This window comes from Camarhynchus parvulus, chromosome 2 (assembly GCF_901933205.1).
Source record: "Camarhynchus parvulus chromosome 2, STF_HiC, whole genome shotgun sequence".
Lineage (NCBI taxonomy): Eukaryota > Metazoa > Chordata > Aves > Passeriformes > Thraupidae > Camarhynchus > Camarhynchus parvulus.
In genome coordinates this window covers 115941363-115965957 of record NC_044572.1, presented here as the reverse complement: position 1 = coordinate 115965957, position 24595 = coordinate 115941363, and the positions used below count along the sequence as shown (strand labels likewise).

General features: G+C 39.2%; 1 protein-coding gene across 1 annotated transcript; it reads right to left on the bottom strand.

The window, feature by feature from the left end:
• Positions 1–274: 274 nt before the first annotated feature.
• On the bottom strand, positions 275–23542 carry YTHDF3 (YTH N6-methyladenosine RNA binding protein 3). The gene is made up of 5 exons (XM_030969401.1): positions 23152–23542; positions 21080–21104; positions 15842–15927; positions 12962–14554; positions 275–1248 (listed from the first exon to the last, which is right to left on the bottom strand). Exons 1-5 carry the CDS (start codon positions 23173–23175, stop codon positions 1225–1227), a joined length of 1752 nt encoding a protein of 583 aa, XP_030825261.1. The 5' UTR covers positions 23176–23542; the 3' UTR covers positions 275–1224.
• Positions 23543–24595: the final 1053 nt, after the last annotated feature.

Genomic DNA, 24595 nt, shown 5'->3' with positions numbered 1-24595 from the left:
AGTTTTTCAATATTCTCTTCCAGCAGACAGAATGTGTTGCTATATGAACTGAAACAGAAGACATAATCTTTAGAGGTTAAAAATTAGTATAGAATTGGCCCATTTAATATGTATTCCAAAACTTCTTGTGGCATGTTTCTAACAAAAATCATCTTAACACGGTTATCAACATGTCAACTCCATGAACCAAAGTAGTCTTCTGAAAATATTTCCAAACAGGGGGAAAAACACCTCAATGTTGGCACAATGAAACAAAAAAATTTGAGAAACAGTATATGCTTGCTAAACAAGAATTATGTTTATTTAGCTAGTGAATCACCTAGAGGAGTAAATTTTCACTTTCATGATAGCAATCTGTCAGGCTTGCAAACACCCAGAAATAGGAATTAAAGATTATTTTAAATGTAGTTATAAAGGTCATAAAAAGTCTGATTTAGACTGAGGTACATTTACTCAAAACTGAGATTCATTGAGTGGTAGCAAACAAACAGTTCCTCAGACAAATGCACTTTTTTCAGTATACATGTTACAGAAAAAAAAATAAAGAAATGTGCATTAACTGGTGGTGTCCACCAAGCTGCATATTAATATTCTCTTACACCAAACAGTTTGAAACAAGGGAAATGTCATTCTATTATAATTTCCTGTTACGATTCATTTGGCTAAACTGCAGCTTAAAGTTGCTTTGCCATATTAAAAGATTACTACAATAATTTTCACATGAACATTTAGACTTGAGTTTTACTCCAGGACTAAATATGGCATGATTTGCTTTTAATCTGTTGAATAGCTAAAAACTGACAATTAAAAAAACTACAACAAAGAAAAAATTAAGTTGAAGCAATGTGAATCTCACATCATTGAACCACTTCTAATGGTTAAATGTTAGTATTTAACAAATTCAAAGAGTTAATGAATCCTTGCATTCGTTCGGTCTCCTGTGCCTTAGCTAGGATGCATAAATACAAAAGACAGCAGATACTGGTAAAAGCTTCAGGACAGAAAGTGCTTGACGAAGGTACAGTTCTCAAGTGTGTTTGGTGAGAGAGTATAAGGGCAGATGCACTGATGAGAACCATTACAAGAAGAGTCAATTTCGTGTTAAAGTGTTCAAAGATGTCACCTTAAGCAGAAAAAAGCTTTAATAACGTCTTCTTAGACATATTAGGCATTTCCAGAGTCTACATCATTAGTGTTGTATTCTAGCAGGACATCTCCATATAGTTATTGTTTGTTTCTATTTCTCTCCTGAAAAAAAACAAAAACAAAAAACAACAATCATGTTAATACACAGATCAACATTATCTGCTTTTCTTTCATTACAGCATTTTCAGCGTTTGCAATTTATCTAAATCAGGCAACATACTTTCAAGGAAAAAGCTTCAATTATTTTCAGGAATATGAAATTATACAGTTTAAATCAACTTCTTAAAGAGAAACACATAAGTATACATCAAACTAAAAGGTAAACATGTTCCAAAAAACTGCAATCAAAAAAGGACTTATAATGACAGTTTTAATTCACTTAGAGTGAAATATATTGCACAAAGTGAACTGAGCAAGGAGACCAAGGGACCTACACACAAAGCAAGATGTATCCTAAATCTTCTGCTTAGCTTGTCAAAAAATGGTCTACTCTCTATCCATTATATCCCTGAAAAAATATGGTATTCCCAGTATCTCTGTCAAAGCCCCACATAATAAAAAGTGCTTAAGATCAAAAGGTAAAGTAACTAGTTGGCCCAACACCTCATCCTCCATACAAATGTTCAAGTGTCAAGGAAAAAATATATTTTTAAGAAGGTCATGCATACCTTTTTTAGAATCTACTTTCAGTAACAAAATGAGAAGTCCGTGAAATAGAAATGGCTACAAAGAAACCTCACTTCAATGTGAGCCTGAGCCACAGTGAGGATCATATTAACTAGATACAATGAGGACCATATTCACTAGACCATATTAACTCACAGCACTATGAGATGCCACATTTGGCATTTAGGGCTGAAATACTAATGGCACTGTAACTATCAGGGACTAACAAATCCACATTCTGTGGTACAGGTTTAACAGAATAAGTGACAATGTGCTTTATCATCATCCTCCATTTTCTCTACTTAGTTCAAGATAAACATACATTTAACATTATGACTACCTCCAGGAAAAAAAAAAAAAACTGATCAACTAATGATATATTGTTGCCCTCATAACACATCTTCTAGCCTGCAAAAAGACACTGGTCAGTGTAAAAAACGAAGACCTTATCTTTCGATAGTATTTTCCATAATACCTTTTTCTATATGTACAACTGAGCACATTAAAGAAATATACAAATACCTGCATGGAAGAAAGTTACCATCCCCATTAAAAGATAATAAAAAGTATAAAATACCTCTCCATATTTTTATTATTATTGCATACTATAAATGGAACAATAACAGCAGGGAAAACAAAATAACCCAGGAGGCATTTGAACAGCTATTTCAAAACCACATTGAAATTTTATTATGCTAGAAACTATATAAGAAAATTGCAAATGAGCATATGACCCCACATAGATTCTTCCAAAAAGACAGTGTACTGAAAGAAGAAGGTATGTAACATTTATATTGGTTATTACTGGTGATCTAGTCCTTTCCAAGACAGATCTCCAAGTTGCTTCAAGATGAAACCAAAACAATAGAGCCCAGTCTTGGTCACAATGAGCAGCTCATGGTCCCAGCAGCTGTGTGTCTAAGACCAGACATTAGCCAGTGCAGAATTTCAGTATATTTAAAGTGAAAGCAATACTTGCACTACTCTGCTAGAAAATTATTTTTCCTAGTTCAAAAATACATAACTAATATTTTCATAGTGAGATACTGCTTTTTAAGATTTATAGTATCAATCATTAATACAAACTGATATCTTAACAATGCACTCTTGGCTGAAAACAGATGATGACTGGGCTCATGCCTCACTATGCATGTAAGGCATGCAAAAATAGCCTGCTCAGGCACATCTCAGATTATTCCTCTAATATTAGCAGACTTCAACTGCAAGAACTACACAAAGTGTTGAAAAACACTCCTGCAGCAGTAAGCAGGAGACTATGAAACTGCAGTGTTAAAATAAATAACAATTTTAAATACAGCCTGTATATAACTAAAATCATCAGTTCCTGTTCATTTGCAAGTAATACACACATAAGCACTGACTCAGGCTGTCTAGAAATACTCCCTGCATTTCAAACTGCTGCACTATAAACTGACCAACACTATGCTTTGTGAAGCATTCAACTCAAAACACATTTAAGTTCATAAAAATTCAAAGTAGAAAATGAATGATACCCTGACTATCTTCCTTCTTCCACTTGATGAAATAAAGGAGGTGTTGCAAATTTTACATCTGCTTTGAATTCTACAGAGAAAAAAAGGCTTCAAAACATCAGCACATCTTTCCTGTAGTCTCATAATTACATATTACTACATTTATATTTAAATACTTCAAGCAGACATACAAGCATGACATTTTTCAATGCAAGTGAACAGTACATTCTTCAAATACTGGTATCAGGGACATTTGGCATTCTGTACTGCAAAACAGAGAGAAAGAAGACCTGATTTATTCAAAATACAGGCAGTGCTATTCCACTCAAAACGAAACCCCTCCCCAACTCCAACAGATCACACTCCTGGACCACTGTCTTTTCCCATCTCAAAAAGCAGTTTTCCTTGGGGTTTTGGGTGTTTTGGTTTTTGAATTTGTTGATTTTTTGGTGTTTTTTTTTTTTGTGGTTATGACAAAGTAACAGAAGAATTTACCTCCAGAAGGTTTCTAGCACCAGAGTAGAAGTTTCCAGCATAACCACTTTTCTTCTACTCAATTTATTTCATTTCTTATATTCAGGTAAGCAAAACTTTTATCACATCTCTTGCAATGCTCTTGGATGAAAACTTTCTCCCGTGTATTTAAGTTCCCTGCCAAAGGTCAACTCACCATGGTCAGATTACCCAGCTGCAGGGGGAGTTTATGAACAGGACATGGAAATTAAGTACCATTCAAATCAGGATGATATGGGAACGTATTGGTTGGTTAAAGGTACTTTCAGCTGCAGACCACATGCTGAGCACATTTCACACATGCAAATAATTTTCTGCATAAACCAAGTAAAGGTGAATCTAAAAACTGCTTCAGCCTTAGAAATGTGCATCAATCTAGTACAAACAAAACTATGAAATTAGCTTGGTCTGAACTGCTAAGCTGACTTACTTCCAAATTTTAGTTGTCTGAATTCAGAGCATTAATTGAATGATCCCATGGTGAGAAGTAGCTGCAATGTAATTTATCCTCAGATATAATGAAATATCTGTGCTAACAAAATTTCAAAATCCAAAGCAACAAAAACACTTCCCGATCTGATTTGAAAGAAACTACTGAGATGCACACAACCCTGATTTTGGGATTTCTTTGCCACAAAGAAGGTAAATGAAAAAGCCTCATTTTAAGTAGTCTACATGTAAATGCAAATGTAGCCTAAGAAGAACAAGAAGCTACTACAGTCTTTGGCTGTAGTTTTTCCCACGGTCCCACAAACTGAAGCTCAAGGTCAGGAAAGGCAGATCTGAAAGAATGACTTCGGCTGATTTTTACAGCAGTTGCAAGTGCAAGCATTTCAAGGTGTCCATTTGGAAGCTATCCAGGGTTGCAAATTTACACAGGCCAATTGCAGAGTTCCCACACACCTTCCAGCACTATCAGCTATAATTGCAAAAAAAAAACCAAAAAAAAAACCCAAAAAAACCCAAAAAAACCCCCCAAAAAACCCCACTACAATTTTGCCAAACCTCTGCCTCTTACTGCAATGTTGAAAGTGTTCATGCCTGGAGCTGTCTACTCTGCCCCTCTCCCAAGAGGGAGCGTTCTAACAACAGCTTCAGAAGCTGCTTTACGGCAAACTGTGATTTAATCTTCAACTTAGAAGCCCTGCTCATCTGCAATGTAAGCTAACATGTCAGACTGCATTCTGTGAAGTGAGGCACGGGAACTCATCTGCTCTGCCAACTGTGCTGCGTGGGCACAAACACCTGGCAGAGGCAGAGCAGGCAGATGTAGAGGTGGTGAAAAGAAGCCACAGCAAAGCTCATGAAATCTCATTTACTAATGGCATCAGCCATAATCTGCAATTTATTTCACTCCAGTGTACCATTAAGGCTAGGACAGCATAAGCATTGACCTTAAAGCTTGAGAACCACAATGAAAAACAGATTACTGGAAAAGTGAAAAATTCCAGACATTGTTTACTCTGTTTATATCACTGGCTGTTAATATAAACTAGATTACTGAAACTTTAAAGTTGTGTAAAATATTTGTTTACTTAACTTCTCACTCTTGATCTCCCAACTAGGAGGGAACATCTCCTCAACACAGAAACAACCTCAGAAACAGATATATATATTTAAATACATTTCTCTGAGAAGCACTTCTGGGAAGAAGGGAGGGAAGGAATAGATGAGAAGGGTCTCTAGAAGTCTTAAATGAACCTAGAAATCTTCCCTGTGCAGACGCCATTCCCTCCCTAAACACTAATTTTTTTCTATTCCTTGACCCAACATGAAAACCACAAGGCACAAATTAAAAATCAAAGTTAACATACAAAATCAAATAAGCTTTTACGACTTCAGAGTAGCTTCTTCTCCCAGTAAGCTTTGAGAATTAATACTCGTCTGAGACCCTGTTGCTGCAGATCAGTTGAACTATAGATACCACATTAAAGGTTCTCAAGTACATAAATATTAAGAAACTCTGCAAAAGTCAGAAAATCTAGACCTCTAATTTATTTATTTATTCTTCCTACTAGTTTTGATGGCATTTTACTTAGTGACTGAAACATACTTGTAAGCATGTTTTCCTATTATAGGAAAAAATTACTGTAAAAAGGTAAATAAATTTAAATTTGATCAAACTCACGCACTGTTAGTACATGAACAGACCATATGATTTTATTATGGTAATGATAAAGGCAGTAAGACATTAATCCCCCTCTGAAATTCCACACGGTACAACCATTCAAAAGGCAGAGGTGGAGAAAGAAACCCAACTACTTAAAGACACTGTATGATAACACACAACAATGAAAGGCTCTGCAGAAACCAAGCTCGAACTCCATGAGCCAGAAAAGCCCTTCCAGTCGTCTTCCCAGGCAGATACTTTCAGTGACAGATCAGCTAATTCTAACAAGCAGCAGGTGCTTTGCTTCAGCGCTGTACATCATTATACACTGAAATATCAGACTTTAATTATCTACAAGACAGCCATTTCAGTAAGATGATTAAAAAAAAAAAAAAGCCTCCAGATCCTCACTATTATTTGTTAACAATGCTCAGAATATAACATTGGCTTTTGAAGACTGACAAGAGATATCTTCTTAGCAAATCTATAAAAATTGCATTTAGTGATGACCTCTGTCCCAGCAAGAGAAGCAGAAAGATGACTGACACCTGGGTTAGTTGTTCTCAGATGCCCAAGGGCAACAAGAACACATTACTTAATTGCTCTGCTAAGGAATTTATGGTAGCCTTGGAAGGGAAATAACATTCACTGCAGGGCTTACAAAATACATTGAGGAAGAATTTCTCAGGCAGTTTTTCTTTAAGCCTCACCACTCATACTCTTTGAATAGGTGTTACTCAAACTCCAATCTACCATGAGGAAAAATGAACTTACTTTATCTTTGTTTCCTATTTATATGAAAATGCAGTGAACATGGAAGTTTACATTTACTTTTTACAACTGACAATAATCTGTATGGTATGGAACAAAACAATAATTACTCATCAATATTAACTACACTGCCAAACCTCTGAAAAATTCACAAAGAACCAGGCTTGAGAAATCTATCATCTGCTAAGTTTTGTAATGTTTCATTTCAGCTAGATGAATATGAAGTTTTAAGCAAATCAGTTTTTATATAAAACAAATAATCCTAGTTCAACTGAATCTACAGGAACAGCTTCAATAGACCTGCAAGATCTGTATGTTTTAAAGTCCCATTTTTTCCAGCAAACCACTTCCAGGAATCTCCACTGAGTTACTGCTAGCTAGCCCATCTGCAGTATGAACCAATGAAGCAAGGCTGTGAAGAGTCAGATGGGTTGGGACTTTTCTTGCAATACATGGGCATACTTCTTCCCTGCAAACTGCAGGAAAAGCATCACTGTTCTAGGCAATTTGTTGTTAACACACCACTGAAATCTGAGGAGATGTAGCAGGAAGCAGAAGGCTGCTTCGTGAATTTTTACAGCTATCTGTGTATACTTAAGGTTGTGCTTCTGCTCTGGAACAAGAGATTTAGAATTTCTCCGTTGCTTTAAAAATCACAACTTAAAAGGCATAGCACTTAGAAAAGGTATAACTGTCACAGATCCAGCTCAATTCAAGTTTGAAGTCTTGTCTTAGCTAGCTGCCCTGATATTTAAGCAGATAAAGTATTAGATTTCAAAAAGTGACTGGTCTCTTAGGCTTTGAAGTAAACCATTTGGTTGATACTCCTAGCTTTTCCAATAGGGGTCCCTATTTTACAGGAGAAATTGGTCTTTCCACTCCCAGAGTAAGAGAAGTTGAATCCACACTGTAAAAAGGACTTTGTAGGCTTGATTTTCAGCTAGGGATTTCAAACAAACAAACACAGGACAAGATCTGTACAAGTGTTGCTATGAACTAAGACTGCCTGTGAGTTTAATTACTTTCCACCTCTTTTATTCAACAGTCCAATATTGCACTTTCCTTCTTGCATCATCACTAGAGAAACACAGGCAACATCACTGCTCAAACTCTTACGTGGTCACTCTGCAAGAGACCATATACATCTATCCCCATACTCTACAGAATTCTAAACTATACCTTGGAACAGAAACAATGACTCTACCAAATGCACAGAAAACAGGCACACTTGAAATCCCCGTGTCTGTAACATAAGAACTTGAGGGTCATTTTTAAGTTTTTCCAAAAGACTAAAGATGCAAAGGCAAATAAAGACACGGCAAATAAGCACATCATCATGGAAAGGAAATTCTGGAGCAGCATGCTCAAAATTATTCTAGCTCAAAATAATCTTCTTCCATGACCAGGGGTACATATTCATCTCACAACTATAGCAAGGGAGGGGAAAAAAGTGTTTCCTGTTTCTACTTCCTCACTTCCAATTATGAAGATGACACTCTTGAAGTTCAAGGAAATTGAAAAATAATGTCCCTTGAAACTTCATCAAAAGCATACAGGAAATGAACATGTTTCTCAGAAGATATTAATTACATAATGCTCTTTTAGATAGTTTTGTGTTTATTACATAAACTTCTTCTAAATATAAATACACAAGCTTTTAGAATTTTGTACAAATATCTTTTAGCTGCATTAAAAATTTTTGTCAATCACCTGTTTTCCTTAACTGAAAATCTGTCAATGGATCTATATCTGTTTTTGACATTATATTATAGTAATTGATGTCTGGGAGTTAAGAGGAGGAAGAAGCAGCTACAGTTCACTCTTAATGGATGATTTCTCCCTTGAAGATATTTTTAAGAAATATCAAATCAATCACAATGTCAGTAATGTCCTAGAAAGGAAAGGAGTTACACTGCTTAACACTGCAGCCTGATAATGACATAATTATCAGAGAAACAAAAGTTACATTGATATCAGAATGAAGGAGGAAAAAAAAAATCACTCCTTTCGAGAGTCAAGAAGTTCTAGCTATGTCAGCATTCCCATTACAAGATAAGTAATACAACAGAAGAAAGCTAAAATTTTAAATGCTTATTTATCTGCCATTTAAAGGCTTCCTGAAAAGTAAAAAAAATTCCAAATGCAAATTAGATAAACACAAATATATACGAAGTTCTTCTATCTTACCTCATATATAAAAATCAATTATTTTTGTGGACTATCACACTAAGAAAACCATCTAAAGCACTCTACAATTACATGAAACCATGACCTTTTTTCCCACTGTAAGCTACAAAAGTAGAATTCTCCATCAAAAAGCACCAAAAGAAGTCCTAGGACAACGGGTAATAAAGCACCATCTGAGGGCAAGGAAGTCCTTATCTGCCAACAACTGCATTTTTAATCAGAGCCACATTTTATTTTCACCCATATACTTACTGAAGATCAGATGCAAAGCTACTACTACAGATGTTTTTCTTTATTTTCAGTATCTTTGATTTTCTAAAATGTAATTAAGTCATCTTAAAAGGCATAATTTCAGATTTCTGTTTCATTCATTTAGGTATTACAGCTTTCTGTTGAAAGACAATCAAACATATTTTCAAATAATATGCATACAAGTTGCACATTTACACCACAAAGCAGCAGCTAACTAAGGACAAATGGAATTCCAGATTATTTCAATGTATGTCTGACAGAACTCATGAAAAGCATCACTCATTTCTCTGATCCTTTGGTAAAAGATCACAGCACTCGTATGTTTAAAACAAGAGTCTGGAACCTGAGCTGGAAGAGAATGATTACTGCACAAGCCCTGCTGTAGATGCCTCACCCACATCAAGGTTACATCAAACACTACATTTCTAATATTTATGCTTAAAGAGACTATTCTTTGTCATTTTTAAGTTATCTTTATCAAATGGCAAAGTTCCTAATGTTTCATGTTTATCAGAGACTGTTTACTGTCAGAAGTACACTGCTATATTTTAATAAAACATACTGCTAGGCCATATTGGAAATTAATTATTGATCCCTCTGAGTTGTTAAGATTAAACTTTTACAACCAATTATTTTAGGATAAATTAGATGTAATGATGAACAGTTATAAAGTAAATTAAAATCCTAAATTATATGCTGTTTGCAATATTTAGATTGCTGGCTGTATGAAAGTTTGTAACCACCTATGCAACAAGAAAATATTAACTGAATTTCAAGGAACATGGAGAGGACTTCTGCAGGCTGATGCATTTAATATTTTATTAACAGCTATAAGCATATTTTTCATGACCAAAACACTGGAAACAAAGTGATTGCCACAGCTGCCAAAGAAAATGAACAGCAACTTAATTTACAGTTCTACAGGCAGTAGAAAGTGCACATATTTAAATACAGCTCCATGAAAGCTTAGCTGGCACTAGGTAATAAAGAGCTATTCAATTAACCACAAACCAGAGCTTACAATACTAATTGGTGCATTTACAGACTTAAATCATAAGAGTTAACAATTGCATGTTTACAATTTAAAGACAGATTATTTGTACACTGTGTGATAAAAGAAAAAACACAGATTTAAAAATCAACATTCAATCAGAAGAGAATGCTAAAGTGAAACACTCAGTAGATGTCATTAGTTTAATTTGAACTTCCTGTATTTTCAGTCTATATTAATTTGCTGAAAGCACACCTCAAATCCATCTACAAAGAGAAAACCTCATGACTAACCTACACAGTTCTAAAGCAATTTTTGATAATTAGTTATAAAACCAATTTGTACAATGTCATAAAAGAGCCAATAGCCACTACTGCAGGTATCTTGAGAAGCATATTTTCTCTCAATAGTGTTGGAAAAAGTTAACTATTTACAAAGAAACATTGGTCAGTATTTGAGCCATACAGATACTGTATGTTTCTCTGAAGATATTATTCAAATAGCAATGTTACTTTATTGCTCAAATACCCATCATCACAGTTATTCTAGTTCAAGACCTACTAAATGCTGAACTCAGTACTTTGAATCATAGAAACACTTCCACTAATCTACATTCCTCCTCTTCATTATATTTTGTGGCTTTTACCTACTACTGAGGGAATAAATCCACAAATAAAACTATTTTCCTGAGTTGCTAGGGCATGCCTGAATTATGACTTGTTTGTGAAGTTTTTTTTTCAATAAAGAAGATATTTTTGAATCAAACCAGTTATTTGTGAAATATCCCAAAATTCTGAAAATTTAGAAAATACTGAAGCATGAAGGCTACAGAGATTCATTATACATTGTAATTTCAGTCCTCCTGAAACATTACAAAATTACAACAAATCACAGAATCAGAATATCTGGAAAGGACCCATGAGGATCACCAAAGTCCAACTCCTGGTTCTGTGTCCAAGAGTTGCACCATCTACCTGGAGATTGACCAAACACTTCTTGAACTCCGTCAGCCTGGGAGCTGTGACCACTTCCCTGGGGAGCCTGTTCCAGCGCCCAACCACCCTCCTTTCCTCTATCTGATCTACATCTTCCCTGATACAGTTTCAGGCCATTCCCTGGAAACCTGTCACTGGTCACAAGAGTGAAGAAATCAGTGCCTGCCTCTCCACTTCTCCTCATGAGACCATAATAAGGTGTCCCCCTCAGTCTCCTCCAGGCTGAACAAACCAAGTGTCCCCAGGTTCTTCTCACATAGCTTCCCCTCCAGACCCTTCACCATCTTTGTGGCCCTTCTGGATGCTCTCTATTAGCTTTATGTCTTATATTGTGGCACTGAAAACTGCACACAGGACTTGAGGTGAAGCTTCACTAGCATAGGGTAGAGTGAGACAATCACCTCCCTTGACTGGCTCATGGTTCTGCACTTGGTGAAGTCATACCAAAGCCTGAAAAAGTCTAAGTCATTCCCTTACACTGAATATTAGTTAAGAAAGCAGTTCATTACCCCATTATCAAGATACCACGAAAGTTAATGATACTCATTTGGAGCATAATGCATTTTCTTTTTAGGAAAAAAGTCCAAAAGGCATCACATACTCAACTGGGATATTCATCTAGCCTCCCAACAACAGAAAACTTTCAACATAATAATTTATTGCAGAGTTTGCAATAGCACTACAAAACTGGTTTGTGGTACGCCTGACACTGTTCTACAGGAGGTGCAACACACACTGAAGGATTAGGAACGAACAACAGGGGTGAAAGCACCACGGTACTAGAAACCTAAGAGAAGTAAACATTTCACCTGCTTCACAGCTTCTTTATGTGTTGGCTTCAAGTGAACAAATTCTCCACTTCACATGTCTCAAGGCCCTTAGAATAAAACCTAAACTTTTGGGGGTTTTTATTCCAGTGAGTGGTGTGACATGATGAACAGAGATCATTAGCAACAAACCATACTGATGGCAACTCCCCTTTTTGAACACTTGCAAATCATCTAACTGGTAAAAACAGCTCCTGAAATGTTTCTAACCATGAGACAAATCATACATTTACAGTTACTGGAAAGCAAGTGAATATAGGAAAAGTAAATATTGTGACCAATGGTGAGCACAAGTGTTATAATTAGGGAGGGTACACAAGACAAAGTACCCAAGTACTACAAAACTGCTTGAATTAAATGCTTTTCCCTTGTCTGATGAGCATTTCAGGAAATACCTCCAAAACTAAAAGTTTCTCTACAGGGTTATCATATTTACTCTTCTTTGAAGAAATGAAATTTCCATTTTTTTAGGAAATGCACTATCAGAAAGGTCAAAAAATTATTTCATCACTGTATCACTTGTGTTTTTCACAGTTCCACAAATGATAAATTGAATCAAGGAGAAAACCTGCTCTTCACACTAACCATGCTGTTAATATTTCATTGAAGTAGAACTTGAATTGAAATATTATGTGAACTGAAGTACACTTCTTTAATTTCTGTTCCTTTTTGTGACATCCCGAAACTGTAAAAATCTAAGCAAGAAGATTTCATCTATGGATAATGGACTCAATTCAGTTCTCATTTGCATTGAAGAAGTAGAACCTGTCAGATGTCTGCTTAGTCAGGCCTACCTTCGTCTTGTGATTAAACAGATGACTAAACTAATAAACAAGTAACAGGAACTTAAATTTTTTCATTAAGAACCAGTTATATCAAGTAGAGACTTTGAGGAAGAAGTACCACTTTCTGATTTAACACTTGCAGACAGAAATTCCAGATGAATGAAAAACAAGGTTTCTGAAAACAGAAAAAAAAAGAGAGCTACTGTAACGACACTGATTTCTTACCCTACGCATGGCTTCCTCCTCCTCTTGACGCTTCTCGTAATGTGCAAAGTCATCAAAGATTGAGGTGGTATGCTTGAAAGTAGCAATTATTTTAAGCACTTGCTTGGCTTTTTCTAGGGGTACCTCTTGAGTGTCCCTCGAATTGGTAACTGGTTTGTTGTCATTGTTTTCCAAGCGAATATGTCGCAGTTGGTTATTGGGAACGTCTTTGACAAAGATCCATTTGACATCAAACTTCCCCTTCCACTTATCCTGAGACCAGACACCAGCATATGCATTGTAGTCCACAACAGACTTCATCTCAGCCACTCCGCAAAAGTGTCCACTGCCATTCACACTGAAGAGTAAATAGAGTGGGCCTTTGCCATTCAGGGACCGGTAAGCAGCATCCAAGCGCTTATTCCCATGCTCAGTACTACACCAGATAGAGTACTTAATGGAGCGATGAATATCGTCCTCTGAATAACTTTTGATTATAAACACACGTCCGTTCTTCAGATTCCAATCGAAGTCTTTGGGATTGTAGTTGTTTATGGCCTTTAGTTTCTCCAGCACTGGGTGCACTTCCACACCAGAAGGCGAGGAGCTGACGGACACAACACCTAAACCAAAGTTCTCACTACCAGCTCCATTGTTCTGGCTGAAGCCCACACCCCTATTACGAGGAGCTACCCAGCGGTTTTGCAGCTGTTGCTGCTGCAACTGGTGAGGCTGGGCCTGCTGCTGAGGTCCTTGTTGCTGTTGTGGTTGCTGTGGCTGAGGCTGCTGTTGAGGCAGTTGGCTTTGCACCAGTGGTGGTGGTTGAATTAATGGCTGAGGCTGCTGGATTATAGTCTGAGGAGGCAGTACTGGTTGAGCTGGGGGAGCTTTTACCACTGACCCTTTGTCATCCCAAGTTCCAATATTCATGTTGTGTTTTATAGGTGGCGGCGGCACAGCAGGGCCCCCAATGCCCACATTACCTTTAGGCTTGAGTTTCGGCTGAGGTTTAGCAGGTTTCCTTGCAATTGCAGCCCATGAGGTTGGTTTAGGTGCTGAACTGCTAACTGGGGGCACACTGTTAGCTGCAATGCTTGTCATACCTGTACTGCTCAGAGCTGAACCTACAGTTTTTGTTACAGCAGCCGTCATATCTCCACCAATTTTCAGTCCAGTCATGCCTTGCTCAATGCTGCTAATCCCAGGCACCTTGCTCAGAGTATCGCTGCCAAATCCAGCCTGTCCATCTGCTATGGCTCTCCCAAGAGAACTAGGTGGATAGCCATAGCTGCTGCTGTAAGCAGAGCTTTGCGTTGATTGTCCCTGAGATCCACTTGTCCCCCATGTAGAGAAGTCTGCATTCCCAGGAAAAAAATTAAATCCATGCTGCCCAAGAAATGGAGGGGTATTTCCTAATGCCCCAGGTTGACTAAATACACCATCAGGTATGTAATGGTGTTCACCATTGCTCATCTGTCCATAAGTTGTCAAATATGGCATTGGAGGGTCACCTGCAGTTGACCATGCTGCTTCACCTAAAGAGTATGGAAATCCAATGGAAGGAGCATAATAGCTAGGCATGTATGGGTCTGACATTGGTGGATAGCTGTTACTCTGCAAGAAAACAAATTTTTAAAAAATCAGCAATATTGACAATTATGCTCAGGGGAAAAAAAACTGTAATACAATCCAAAACATTTTTAAGGGTTATATGAATGTATTTGTAACTTTCACCATTCCTCACAACATAAAAGATAAGTGAGGTATCTGTCAGATATGGCCATTTCTTTAAGAGACCTTCTCAAAGCACTAAAGGGCCCCCTTTTGCTCTGGAACATTATTCTCCTTTTTAGCTACTAAGCTAGGTTTAAAATGCCTCCATGCCAACAGCATCAAGAAAATAACAAGCTACTCTAAAACAAGTTGTAACTGTACCTTTATAACTAGAGAAAAATAGCTGCAACTATGATTTAAAGTTGTGGTATTCTTAGATTTTGTCATATTTCTCACTTCTAATTGGATACTCCAACACACTAGTACAGTGAAATGGATGCAAGGATGCCTGTTTGTTTCAGGAGTAGCGACAAAAAAGAGGTAACACATCCATGCTATGGAGAATGGGCATTAAATCAGTACTACTCCAGATAGACTCCTGGGAAATCACACAATTTATTTCTTGAGACATTTGAAGGACTACCCCCACATGATTTCTGCTGTTTTTTTCTAGAAAAAATTGCACATATCATTGTCTAGCTGATGCTTCCTTAATGCTGTATTATTGGAAAAATAAAGCGAAGGCAAGCAAAAATCCTTAGTCTTTTAATAATTTACACTCTCTCTCCCTCTCAAGATCACTCCAGTTTACAAACTTAACTCATATTAACTTTCAACTACAGAGGCAATTCACAGCTCTGGAAGTCAAGCCATTAGTGTCTTGGCAGAAGAGCTGTACCAAGCTGTAGTGATACTAAGCTTCCATCTATTATGGCATCAGCTGTAAGCTACTTCTACCACTTTTAAAGGAAACCAGTCCAAGCAGTTAATATATTCACAGAGCCAATAAAACTGTTGTTTTGGATTGCATCCAAAATGATGATTTTGTTTTAAATGTAAGGGTTTGGTTTTTAGCTCAAGTTTCTTGTAACTGCATCTTTCTGAAGCTAGAGCAGAAGCACAAGAGACAGGGACATGAAAGCATGCTTTTTAACTGAAGCTTTTCCAGAATTCTTAAGAACACTTCATCTGCTTAAGATATCATATGATGAGACAAAATATGACATAAAATTATATTTCTGTGTATATTCAGGCAAGTCAGTAATGGTAAGAAATATCCAAAAATTAAGTCTGGAAGTCAGCTGAATGTCAAAGTTAACTTCAAGGTACTAACCAATGTTCACTTACCTGATTTGTCTGACTACTTAGATATGGCTCAAAATCATCATCATTTACTGCATCCTTTTGATGAATCGAACCGTTTTGTACTGAAACTAAAAATAAATCTGTATTAGAATAGTCTCTGGAAAACCTATACTGCACTTCCAATCTAGGTAACATTTCTTAATTATCTGTACATTGAAATACATATTATTGTTAAACACCAATCCAATTTAAACAAAATAGCTCATTCTACCGATCATGATCTCAGGAGAGGTCTGCAAAGATGGCAGCTAGAACAGTCTACTCCTGACTATTCTTTCCTGGGATCCAGAGACATGTGGATGAAGAACTGCAGGCACACCTTATTTGCACAGGCAGTAAATCCAGCATTTCCGGAAGTACCAGAACAAGTGCAAATGTGCAGACCAACCCCATCTATAGACATATTCAATAGGTTCAGGGAAAGTTGCAACATACAGCTTTCTCCTGCCAGGAGGACAGGCAGTTACCCACCAAGACAACCATGAAGGACACCACTATTCAGCCATTTAATCCTGTATTTCCTACATAACTGTACTGCATTAGTGACATCTCTGAAGCTCTGAGGTGACAAAGCAAGACAGAAATAAAAGCTTAAGTCCCAAAGGGTGATTACAAGCCTTTCCCAACACATATGCCACTATATGCTGGAATCTCTTCCTACCTGCTCTTCTTGGTCTCCTATTACCTTTCATTTCATCTAAGGCATTACACCTACCTGGGATTCTCCAGCTGCCCAAATTACTTGAAATGTCTCTCTACCATCCCCCAGGCTACTATTCAAACAAACCCACTCTGCATAAATTTCTGCTAAGTTCCACTGTTTCCCAGGGTGCAAAGCAGAACAGGGACTTAAACCAGCACTTTCAATTACACAATCTGAAGATGAAGATCTGTTCTCAAAAATAAATTTACTGGTTATCCAAATGCAACTTTTTTTCTTTTGTCAAATATGTTCAGTGGGGGAAAAAATAAAGTCTCAGGATGATCAGTAAGGTGCACTGAAAAACCATGACTGCAGAAGTTACAACAATACAGCAGATTTTCTGAAACTTAAACTGAGTTAGGAGCCAATTTTATGGTTTCTCTCTTTTAGCAAAAACTTCTGAAAATGCCATGCAATTAAATATTCAACTTTGCTGAAATTAGTGTTTAAGAGTCAGGGATTTTTTCTTGCTTCATTGGGGGTAGGGGGGTTGCCACCCAAAATTCACATTGTAAGCCAAGTGGTGCTTGATTTTTTTTTCATATTGACTTCAACATCCCTAAAACAAAACTGCCTTCAATGAATGAAACTAGCTGAAAGAAATGACAAGGTAATAGATATAATCATAAGGAACAATCAAAATCCTGGAAAATTTTATTAACTTCAGAGAGCAGTAAAAAAAAAAAAAAAAGTAAAAATTCATAATTTAACACAGAAGGCTTTTTCAAAGCAATTATCTGAGAAGAAAGCAACCTGTGTCTTGAATACCTTCTTGAAGTTTTAAAAGAACACCAGACACTTCAGTTACTACAAACTGGCACACTGCATTTCTATACTAGCAACAGTCAAATATGACCAGCACAATGCAGTTTACAACTGGATAGAACAATATTCCTAATTACACACCACATTTAAATTAAACATTAGGTGTTGGGGGTTCTTTTACCCCATAAATAGAGTTTCAGTTCAGGTCATGTATCATCTTGAATTTACACACAATGGTAACATATTAACGAGCTCTTTATATTGGAATTCCTCTTTATATTTGGCCCAGTTACACACAGGATGAAGCCTCAAAACATTCTGTCTATGTAATGTCCACTGCTTAGACTTAACCAAATAGAACAGATAGCACAACTCTCAAACACAATTCTATCATAACGAAAAACACAGGCAGCAGCATGCAAGTGTCTTAAAAGCATGCAATCACAAGTAAAGGAATAAACAGATGCATATCAAGACTGCTATCCCATCAAAATTAATCTCCTCATACTGGCAGCTAATCTTCATAAAACATGCATCTGCTGTGTTTATTGTTCCACAGGTACCTAAAGGTCACTGAAGACAGAATTATTTTTGGTCTGACATTACAAGTAACATAAAATATTCCTGCCAATGTATTTTCTTTATCATTAATTTTGTACTGAGATATTAAGTCAGTGACACAAAATATTTCTACAGAGACGTTTTTTCTGCTGAAATATATACATATCCCAGTGAAATAGCATCACTGGGAGCATGTTTCTTTAGCTTTTCATTCTAACTTCACATAATGTGTTAATAATGAAGAATGTAGCCCACACAGACATTTAACAAGAGCAAATGAATGCCTCATTCCCAAAATCTCATGTTAAGTGTTCCAACTGAACAGGGCAGTGATGAAGAATACTAATTGAAACTAATCTACAGATACTAAAAATATCTGTATCAATATGATGCTAAAAATACTGTATGTTTCTGCAAACACTGTGAAAACATACAGTGTAATTAGATATTGGGAAGAAGCAACTCATCAAATAGAGGAATTTAAAGCTGATATTCTTTTAACTGCTACTATCCTTGGAATAATCACTCACAAAAAATGATACCCAAAGGTACAAGAATAACTTTTTCATTAGAAGTCATCACACCTTAACGTGAAGCGTAAACACTGAAAGAAACATGAAATATTTCATTCTTGTTTTAAACTTAATAATTACATTTAAGCCTCCTACAAAACAAAAAATTGTTACACACACAAGTGTAAAAATAAGTCAGCACCTTCCTATGACAGATTTGATACACTGGCATAATAAACAAAAGGGGGGGGAAAACCAAAAAGGAGTCCCAGGAGTGCCTTTTTTCTTCACACCCCTGTAAGTCATAATTTGATGGATGTCAGTTCTGATGTTTTATGTCAACTGTACAGTAGCTGACAACTAGAATAAGTAAAGTTTCATGACAGGAAGATATAATCATTCAAGCCTCTGAAATACCAACACAAATATCTGACACAACAGATAGACAGTACTGCTCTACATACAGGAACTTCAGCCCCACAAATTGTGGTTGAAGGAAACAGCACAGTACACCAGTTTATGAACAATTTAAAAAAAGCATCCAAGGCACTTTACTAGACAATAAAAATCAGCTGCCTACCAATATAATTTGCAGGTCTAATATTTTTCATTTCCATATGAAATATGTATACACCCCTTTTACTGCTCACTCATTCTTCTCATATGCTCTACCAGACAAGTGGACAGCTTCTGCCATCCTCCCTAAAATTATTACTCTTATGCACAGAACCACCTTCAGATTGGTCTGTTAACTCAGTATCACACCCTCCCTCAGAGCTCCTCTAAGCTGAAACCTATCACAACAACTGAAAGACTACTGGCTGCTAACATGTGGTCAGTAAGGACTGCTGACACTGACTAAATTCAACCACTTGAAAAAGCCTCTAGCCCAAAGCCAACAACTTGTGCTACAGTGAAGATGTTAGCACAATCTCCTAGGCCTTTAATCTAATGCTAAGTCATAACTTAGTTTCACTAAGCAGACATTACACCAAATAATTTAACAGAACAGAGATTAATTGTTCTGTTTCACTATAGTTTTCACTTAGGTCATACTCTCACCAAGAGAATATATCATAAGTATTCATTATTTAAAAGGATGCACTCCATAAAAAAAATCCAAGTTCAGAAATGCAAAAATCTCTTCCTTACATAGCAAGCAGAGATGTGTTTTGATTCAAACATTCCACAGCAGTGACAAATTATAGAACACAAAAATATGCTAACATAAATAAGCCAAAGTAAAGCTGACTAGTGCATTTTCACACACTGCAACATAGCACCCAAATAGAAATGCTTAATACTTCCAGTCCAAGTCACATATATAGAGTACAGTTCAAAAACTACCTGTGTGAGTCTCTAAGAGATGCATCTAATTAACCTCACTAAAACTGAGAAATGATAATTCAAAGATTGTGAAGCCACAAACTACTTGCTACAACGAGTCTAAGTTTTCTTCTCATTTAAGGGCAACATGGAAGGTTATAACCACAAACTATTTCAAAAACATGAAGTAGTTAATAAGTGCACTTCGGGCAAAAAAAAGGAATATGAGAGAACAAGTATTCAAGAATGACCAAACTAAGAATGTCTGAGGAGGTAAACATGTTCCTTTTTCTCTGAATGCAGAAAAATTAAAAAGAACAGGCCAAACTCAATGAAATCTGGGAACCACGTGCCACCTCACAAGCAATACATGTAACAAGAAGCAGATAATCTGCATGTAGACAGAATAATAGAATAAGTATGCTGTGGATAACATTAAATGACAGCTCACAGAGACCAATTAAATTAGTTCAGATAATGAACTAAGAGGAGCAAAGAGTAACCAAGCTCAAAAAAAAGTTTCTTATCTGCCTAAATATAACAAGCATATTAACACAAAGAGGCAGCTGTGTGCATGCTACTCTATAGCTCAGTTTGCTGAGCAGCTAAGAATTAAATAGGCACAAGTGGACTGTTTAGGCAGAAAGAAATTCCAAATAGAATATTAGTGAGAAAATAAATTCCAGACAAAATACTGCAAGATATAATCTGTAATGCTGTTTACAACTGACTTGCCAAGAATTTTAGAGAGAATATTAAGCAGTTAGTAGTTTCTTCCTTCTATGGGAAAGAAATCCCACTAAATATGGTATTTAAAAACTAAAACTTTGACAGAAACATGAAAAAGCAGAAAAGCAGAAGGCCTGTTATAAACACAGACAAAAAATCAGCTACTGGTGCTAAAATGAAGCAAGACTAAAAAATTCTGAGAATAAGGAAGGTGATGTTTTCTGCTCATAGATATGAGTAACTAGTCACATGGCTGCTATCTAGAAAAGTAAGGAAGCTGTTCAGAAGATTCTTCCTGATGATTCTACTCACTACACAGAAAGGCCCAAGGTGTACTGTTAAGAAGAGATTATACAAGCATATCACAAAGGCAGCTAAAAGGAAATAACTATTTAACTGTCTGGCTTCTGACATTAATCTTTTGCAAAATAACACATTGTAAACTGATGTACTGCTGTGCCACAGTAAAAGTGCTGGGAAGTAATATTTTGGCACACAATTTACTGTCATCCTGCTCTGAAATAAAAGACATTCTATAGCTACAACATCTTGCTATGACTGTCAGACATTATCCTCCATAAAAGCAATATTACAGATTTATACAGAAATACAAGGTTAACTTACCTTTATTTCCCTGTCCTTTAGGTCTCTGTATATAGGAAAGTGGGGGGGAGAGGGGGGAAGCAAAACAAGTTCAGTTAGAATCCTCTAATATAAACTTCACTGTAATTCCATTTATTTGCCAATTCTGCCCTTTCCAACTTAAATATCATTTGAACATATTACTAAACCATGCTATTATAAAAATGTTGTGACATTACTTAAAATAACATTATAAAATACTACAAAACCAAAATCTGATAGAATTTTACTGCAAATATCGAAATCATCTAGGATTTAACAGCATATGAAGATTAAATGGTGCAGAAAAGCTGAACAAATGGATTTTAATTGCCCCAGGGCCTGAAAAACATTTGCAATAAACAAAAATAACACAGAGTTAACAAAAAAGTTTAGTACCTTAAGATTACTGCCAATACCCAAATTTCATTATGATATGTCATCTTTTAAATTGACTGACAGGTACTTATCAGAGAATAACATACAATGCCTTGCTTTTTAGATATACAAAGGAATATAGAGTTGTATCATATGCTGAACTTCAAGTTGTGCATTCCTCACCTAGGCAATTATACTGAGAAAATTATACAGTCTGTACAAAGCTTTCACACAAGGAAATAATTCCTTAAGGAGCATTTTTTTTTGGATTAGTCATTATAAAACACTGTTAATCAGTCATGCAATAAGAATCAATGTAACATTACAAGTTACAGCAGTATCCTTAATTCCGCTACAGCAAGATAAACTAACTTCAAAAAAACAAATGCTAGTCCATGAAAATCTAATTCATCTTCTCATATTACTTTCAAGTAAGCAGGAGTGGGTCTCCAGGCTCCATCATTCTCTTAACAATTTTTAGTCCTGAAGATTTGAAACTTTAGGAGGTAACCACCTCCAAGTTACTTTCATGTGCATTTGTCTCAGAGTTACCATAAAACTGTTCAAGGCTGCTTCACCTAGAGGTGCACTGGTTAGACACTGGGCTCTCCCAAAACTGGAAAAATCTCTGTAACCTGAAAAAACCCCAACCATCTCATCTTTTGGGATGAATCTAATCCAGACACAAAGGCATGCAAAGACCAGCAAGAGACAGAACTAGAAAAAGTTGGGAAGAAGCAGCCTTCATGAAAGACAGAACAATGAAAAGCTAAGAGATCACTGAGCTAGAAATAAATGCTTAAAGGAAACTGGAGAGCATGCACAGAGACAAAAGAAACAGAACATTAAAGGCATACAGAGAAAATAAAAGGAGGCAAGGGACTGCAGGGCTAAAACTTTTGGGGAGTGGCAGAAACCCACGGACGAAGCAGAGAGCAAGGCAGAGTAGCTTCCAGCCAGAAAGAAAGACCAGCAGAGGCCTAGCAAAGGTAAAAAAAAAAACTGAATTCTAAGCTCCGTGAAGGACCAAGTTTAAAAAAGTGCTGCACAGCGCAAAGAGAAAAACTGAGAACTACTGGAAAAAGCGAAGGCCGAGGGAAAAGAAGAAGTCAGAGGCCCGAAGGGATAAAGGTAGGCGAGGAGAGCGAAAAGCAGGACGAGAAAGGATGCGGTAACGGGGAGCCTGGCGGAGTTTGGGGCGCGCAAGGAGAGGAGCGAGCGCTGGGCGCCGCGGGGAGCCCGGGCTGGCCCTACGGCGCTCCCGGAACGAGGGACCGGGAGCCCGGGGGCCTGGCCGGGAAGGGCCGGCTCCCGAGGAGGTCACACACAAAGGGGCCGCGGGCGGGGGCCGGGCCGGCGGCGCTCGGGGCTGAGCGGGGCTGAGCGCGGCGGGCGCTGCGGGCGGGAGGGCGGGGAGGCGGAGCGGCCCCGGCGCGGCTCAGCGGTTATAAATAGGGGCGGCCGGGCCGGGAGAGAGGCCCGCCATCCCGGCGGCGATGGACAGCCGCTCCCCATGGCGGCGGGGAGGGAAGCAGGGAGGGAAGGAGGAGGGAAGGAGGAGGCCGCGAACCGCGCCGCCCCGGCGGCGAGGGAAGGTGCAGGTGGCCGCCCTGCCGCCGCCCTCCCCGCCGCGGGTAACGACGGGGCCGGGAAGAGGAGAGAGCGGGCGGCCGCTCCCCCCGCCCCGCGGGCGGTACCTGGTCGACGCTGGTGGCTGACATTCTTCACGGGGAGCCGCGATCCCCTCGCTCCGCTCCGCTTGGGCCTCGAGTGATTCCGCACGCCGGGGCCGCTCGCTCGCCTCCGCCGCCTCCTCCCCGCCGCCGCCGCCTGACTTGTCGCCGCTGCCGCCTGGGCTCGCTGCTGCCGCCGCCGCCGCCGATCGGGTTCCCGCTGGAAGGAGCCGGCCGGCCGGACGCAGCGCCGCTTCCCCCCCCTTGCTCTGGGCTCCGCTTCCCCACAATGGCGGACGAGGCTCCGGCTCCCACTTCCGCTCCGCGCCGCCCTGACCTTCCGCTCCCCCCGCCGCCGGCGTCGCCGCTGACCTTTCCCTTCCCGTCCCCGCCTCCTCCATGTCACGTGCCGCTCCAAGCCGCGCCGCGCGCGCGCGCCCTCCCGCCGCCCAGCGGCTCCAGCGGCGCGGGTGGGCGGGGCTTGCTGCGGGCGCGCCAGTGCGCATGCGCGCGGCGGGCGGAAGGAGCGGGGTCGTTCCCGCCCCCGCCGGCCTGGGAGAGCGCGTGCGGCTCCCGAATGCCCAGGGAGGCGGTGGTGGGAAATGTGGAGGATTCTCTCCCATGTGGAGGATTCTCTCCGCTCCACCGTGGGCCTGCTGGGGCACGGTGGTGTGGCGAGGGCGGCGGGCATGCGGCCGCGGGGCCGTCAGGCGATCCAGCCTGGCTGCCCAGAGCGGCTGTTGCTGCCTGCGGAGGGCTCGGGCGGCCTTCCCGCGGCCGCTCCTGTCACCAGTCCTCTCCTGGGTCACAGAGTCACTCAGTGGGTCAGCTCGGAAAAGGACCGCAGTGGCGCATCTGGTCCAACCTCCCTGCTCAAGCAGGGTCATCCCAGAGCACATGGCACAGGATTGTATCCAGACAGTTCTGGAATGTCTTTAGGTGGGGCTGTCTGTTCCAGTGCATGATCACCCACACAATAAAGAAGTGCTTCCTCATATTCAAGTGGAACTCCTGTGTATCAGTTCCTGTCCGTTGCCTTTTGTCCTGTTGATTGGCATTACCACGAGGAGCCTGGATCCATCTTGTTGACACCCTCCCTTGAGATACTTGTACACATTGATGAGGCCCCACTCGATCGTCTCAGTCATCTGAGCAGGCCCAGCCCCCTCAGCCTTTCCTCATGGAAAACATGCTCCAGACCCTTGAACCAGCTCTGTAGCTCTCCGCTGGCCAGCTCCAGGAGCTCCCTTGCACTGTGGCACCCAGAAGTGGACACAGCACTCCGAGTGCACAGCAGGTATCGAGGGCACTGCCTGGGGTCAGAGCCCGCAGCTCAGAGCCCGGGCTGTCTGCACGCTCCAGGCAGGTGAGCTCACGGTGACAATGCCTGCTCATAACCCTTTATCCTGTGCATAAAATGCGTATTTTATGATTGGCTTTTCACAAATGTTAAAATGAATGGTATATG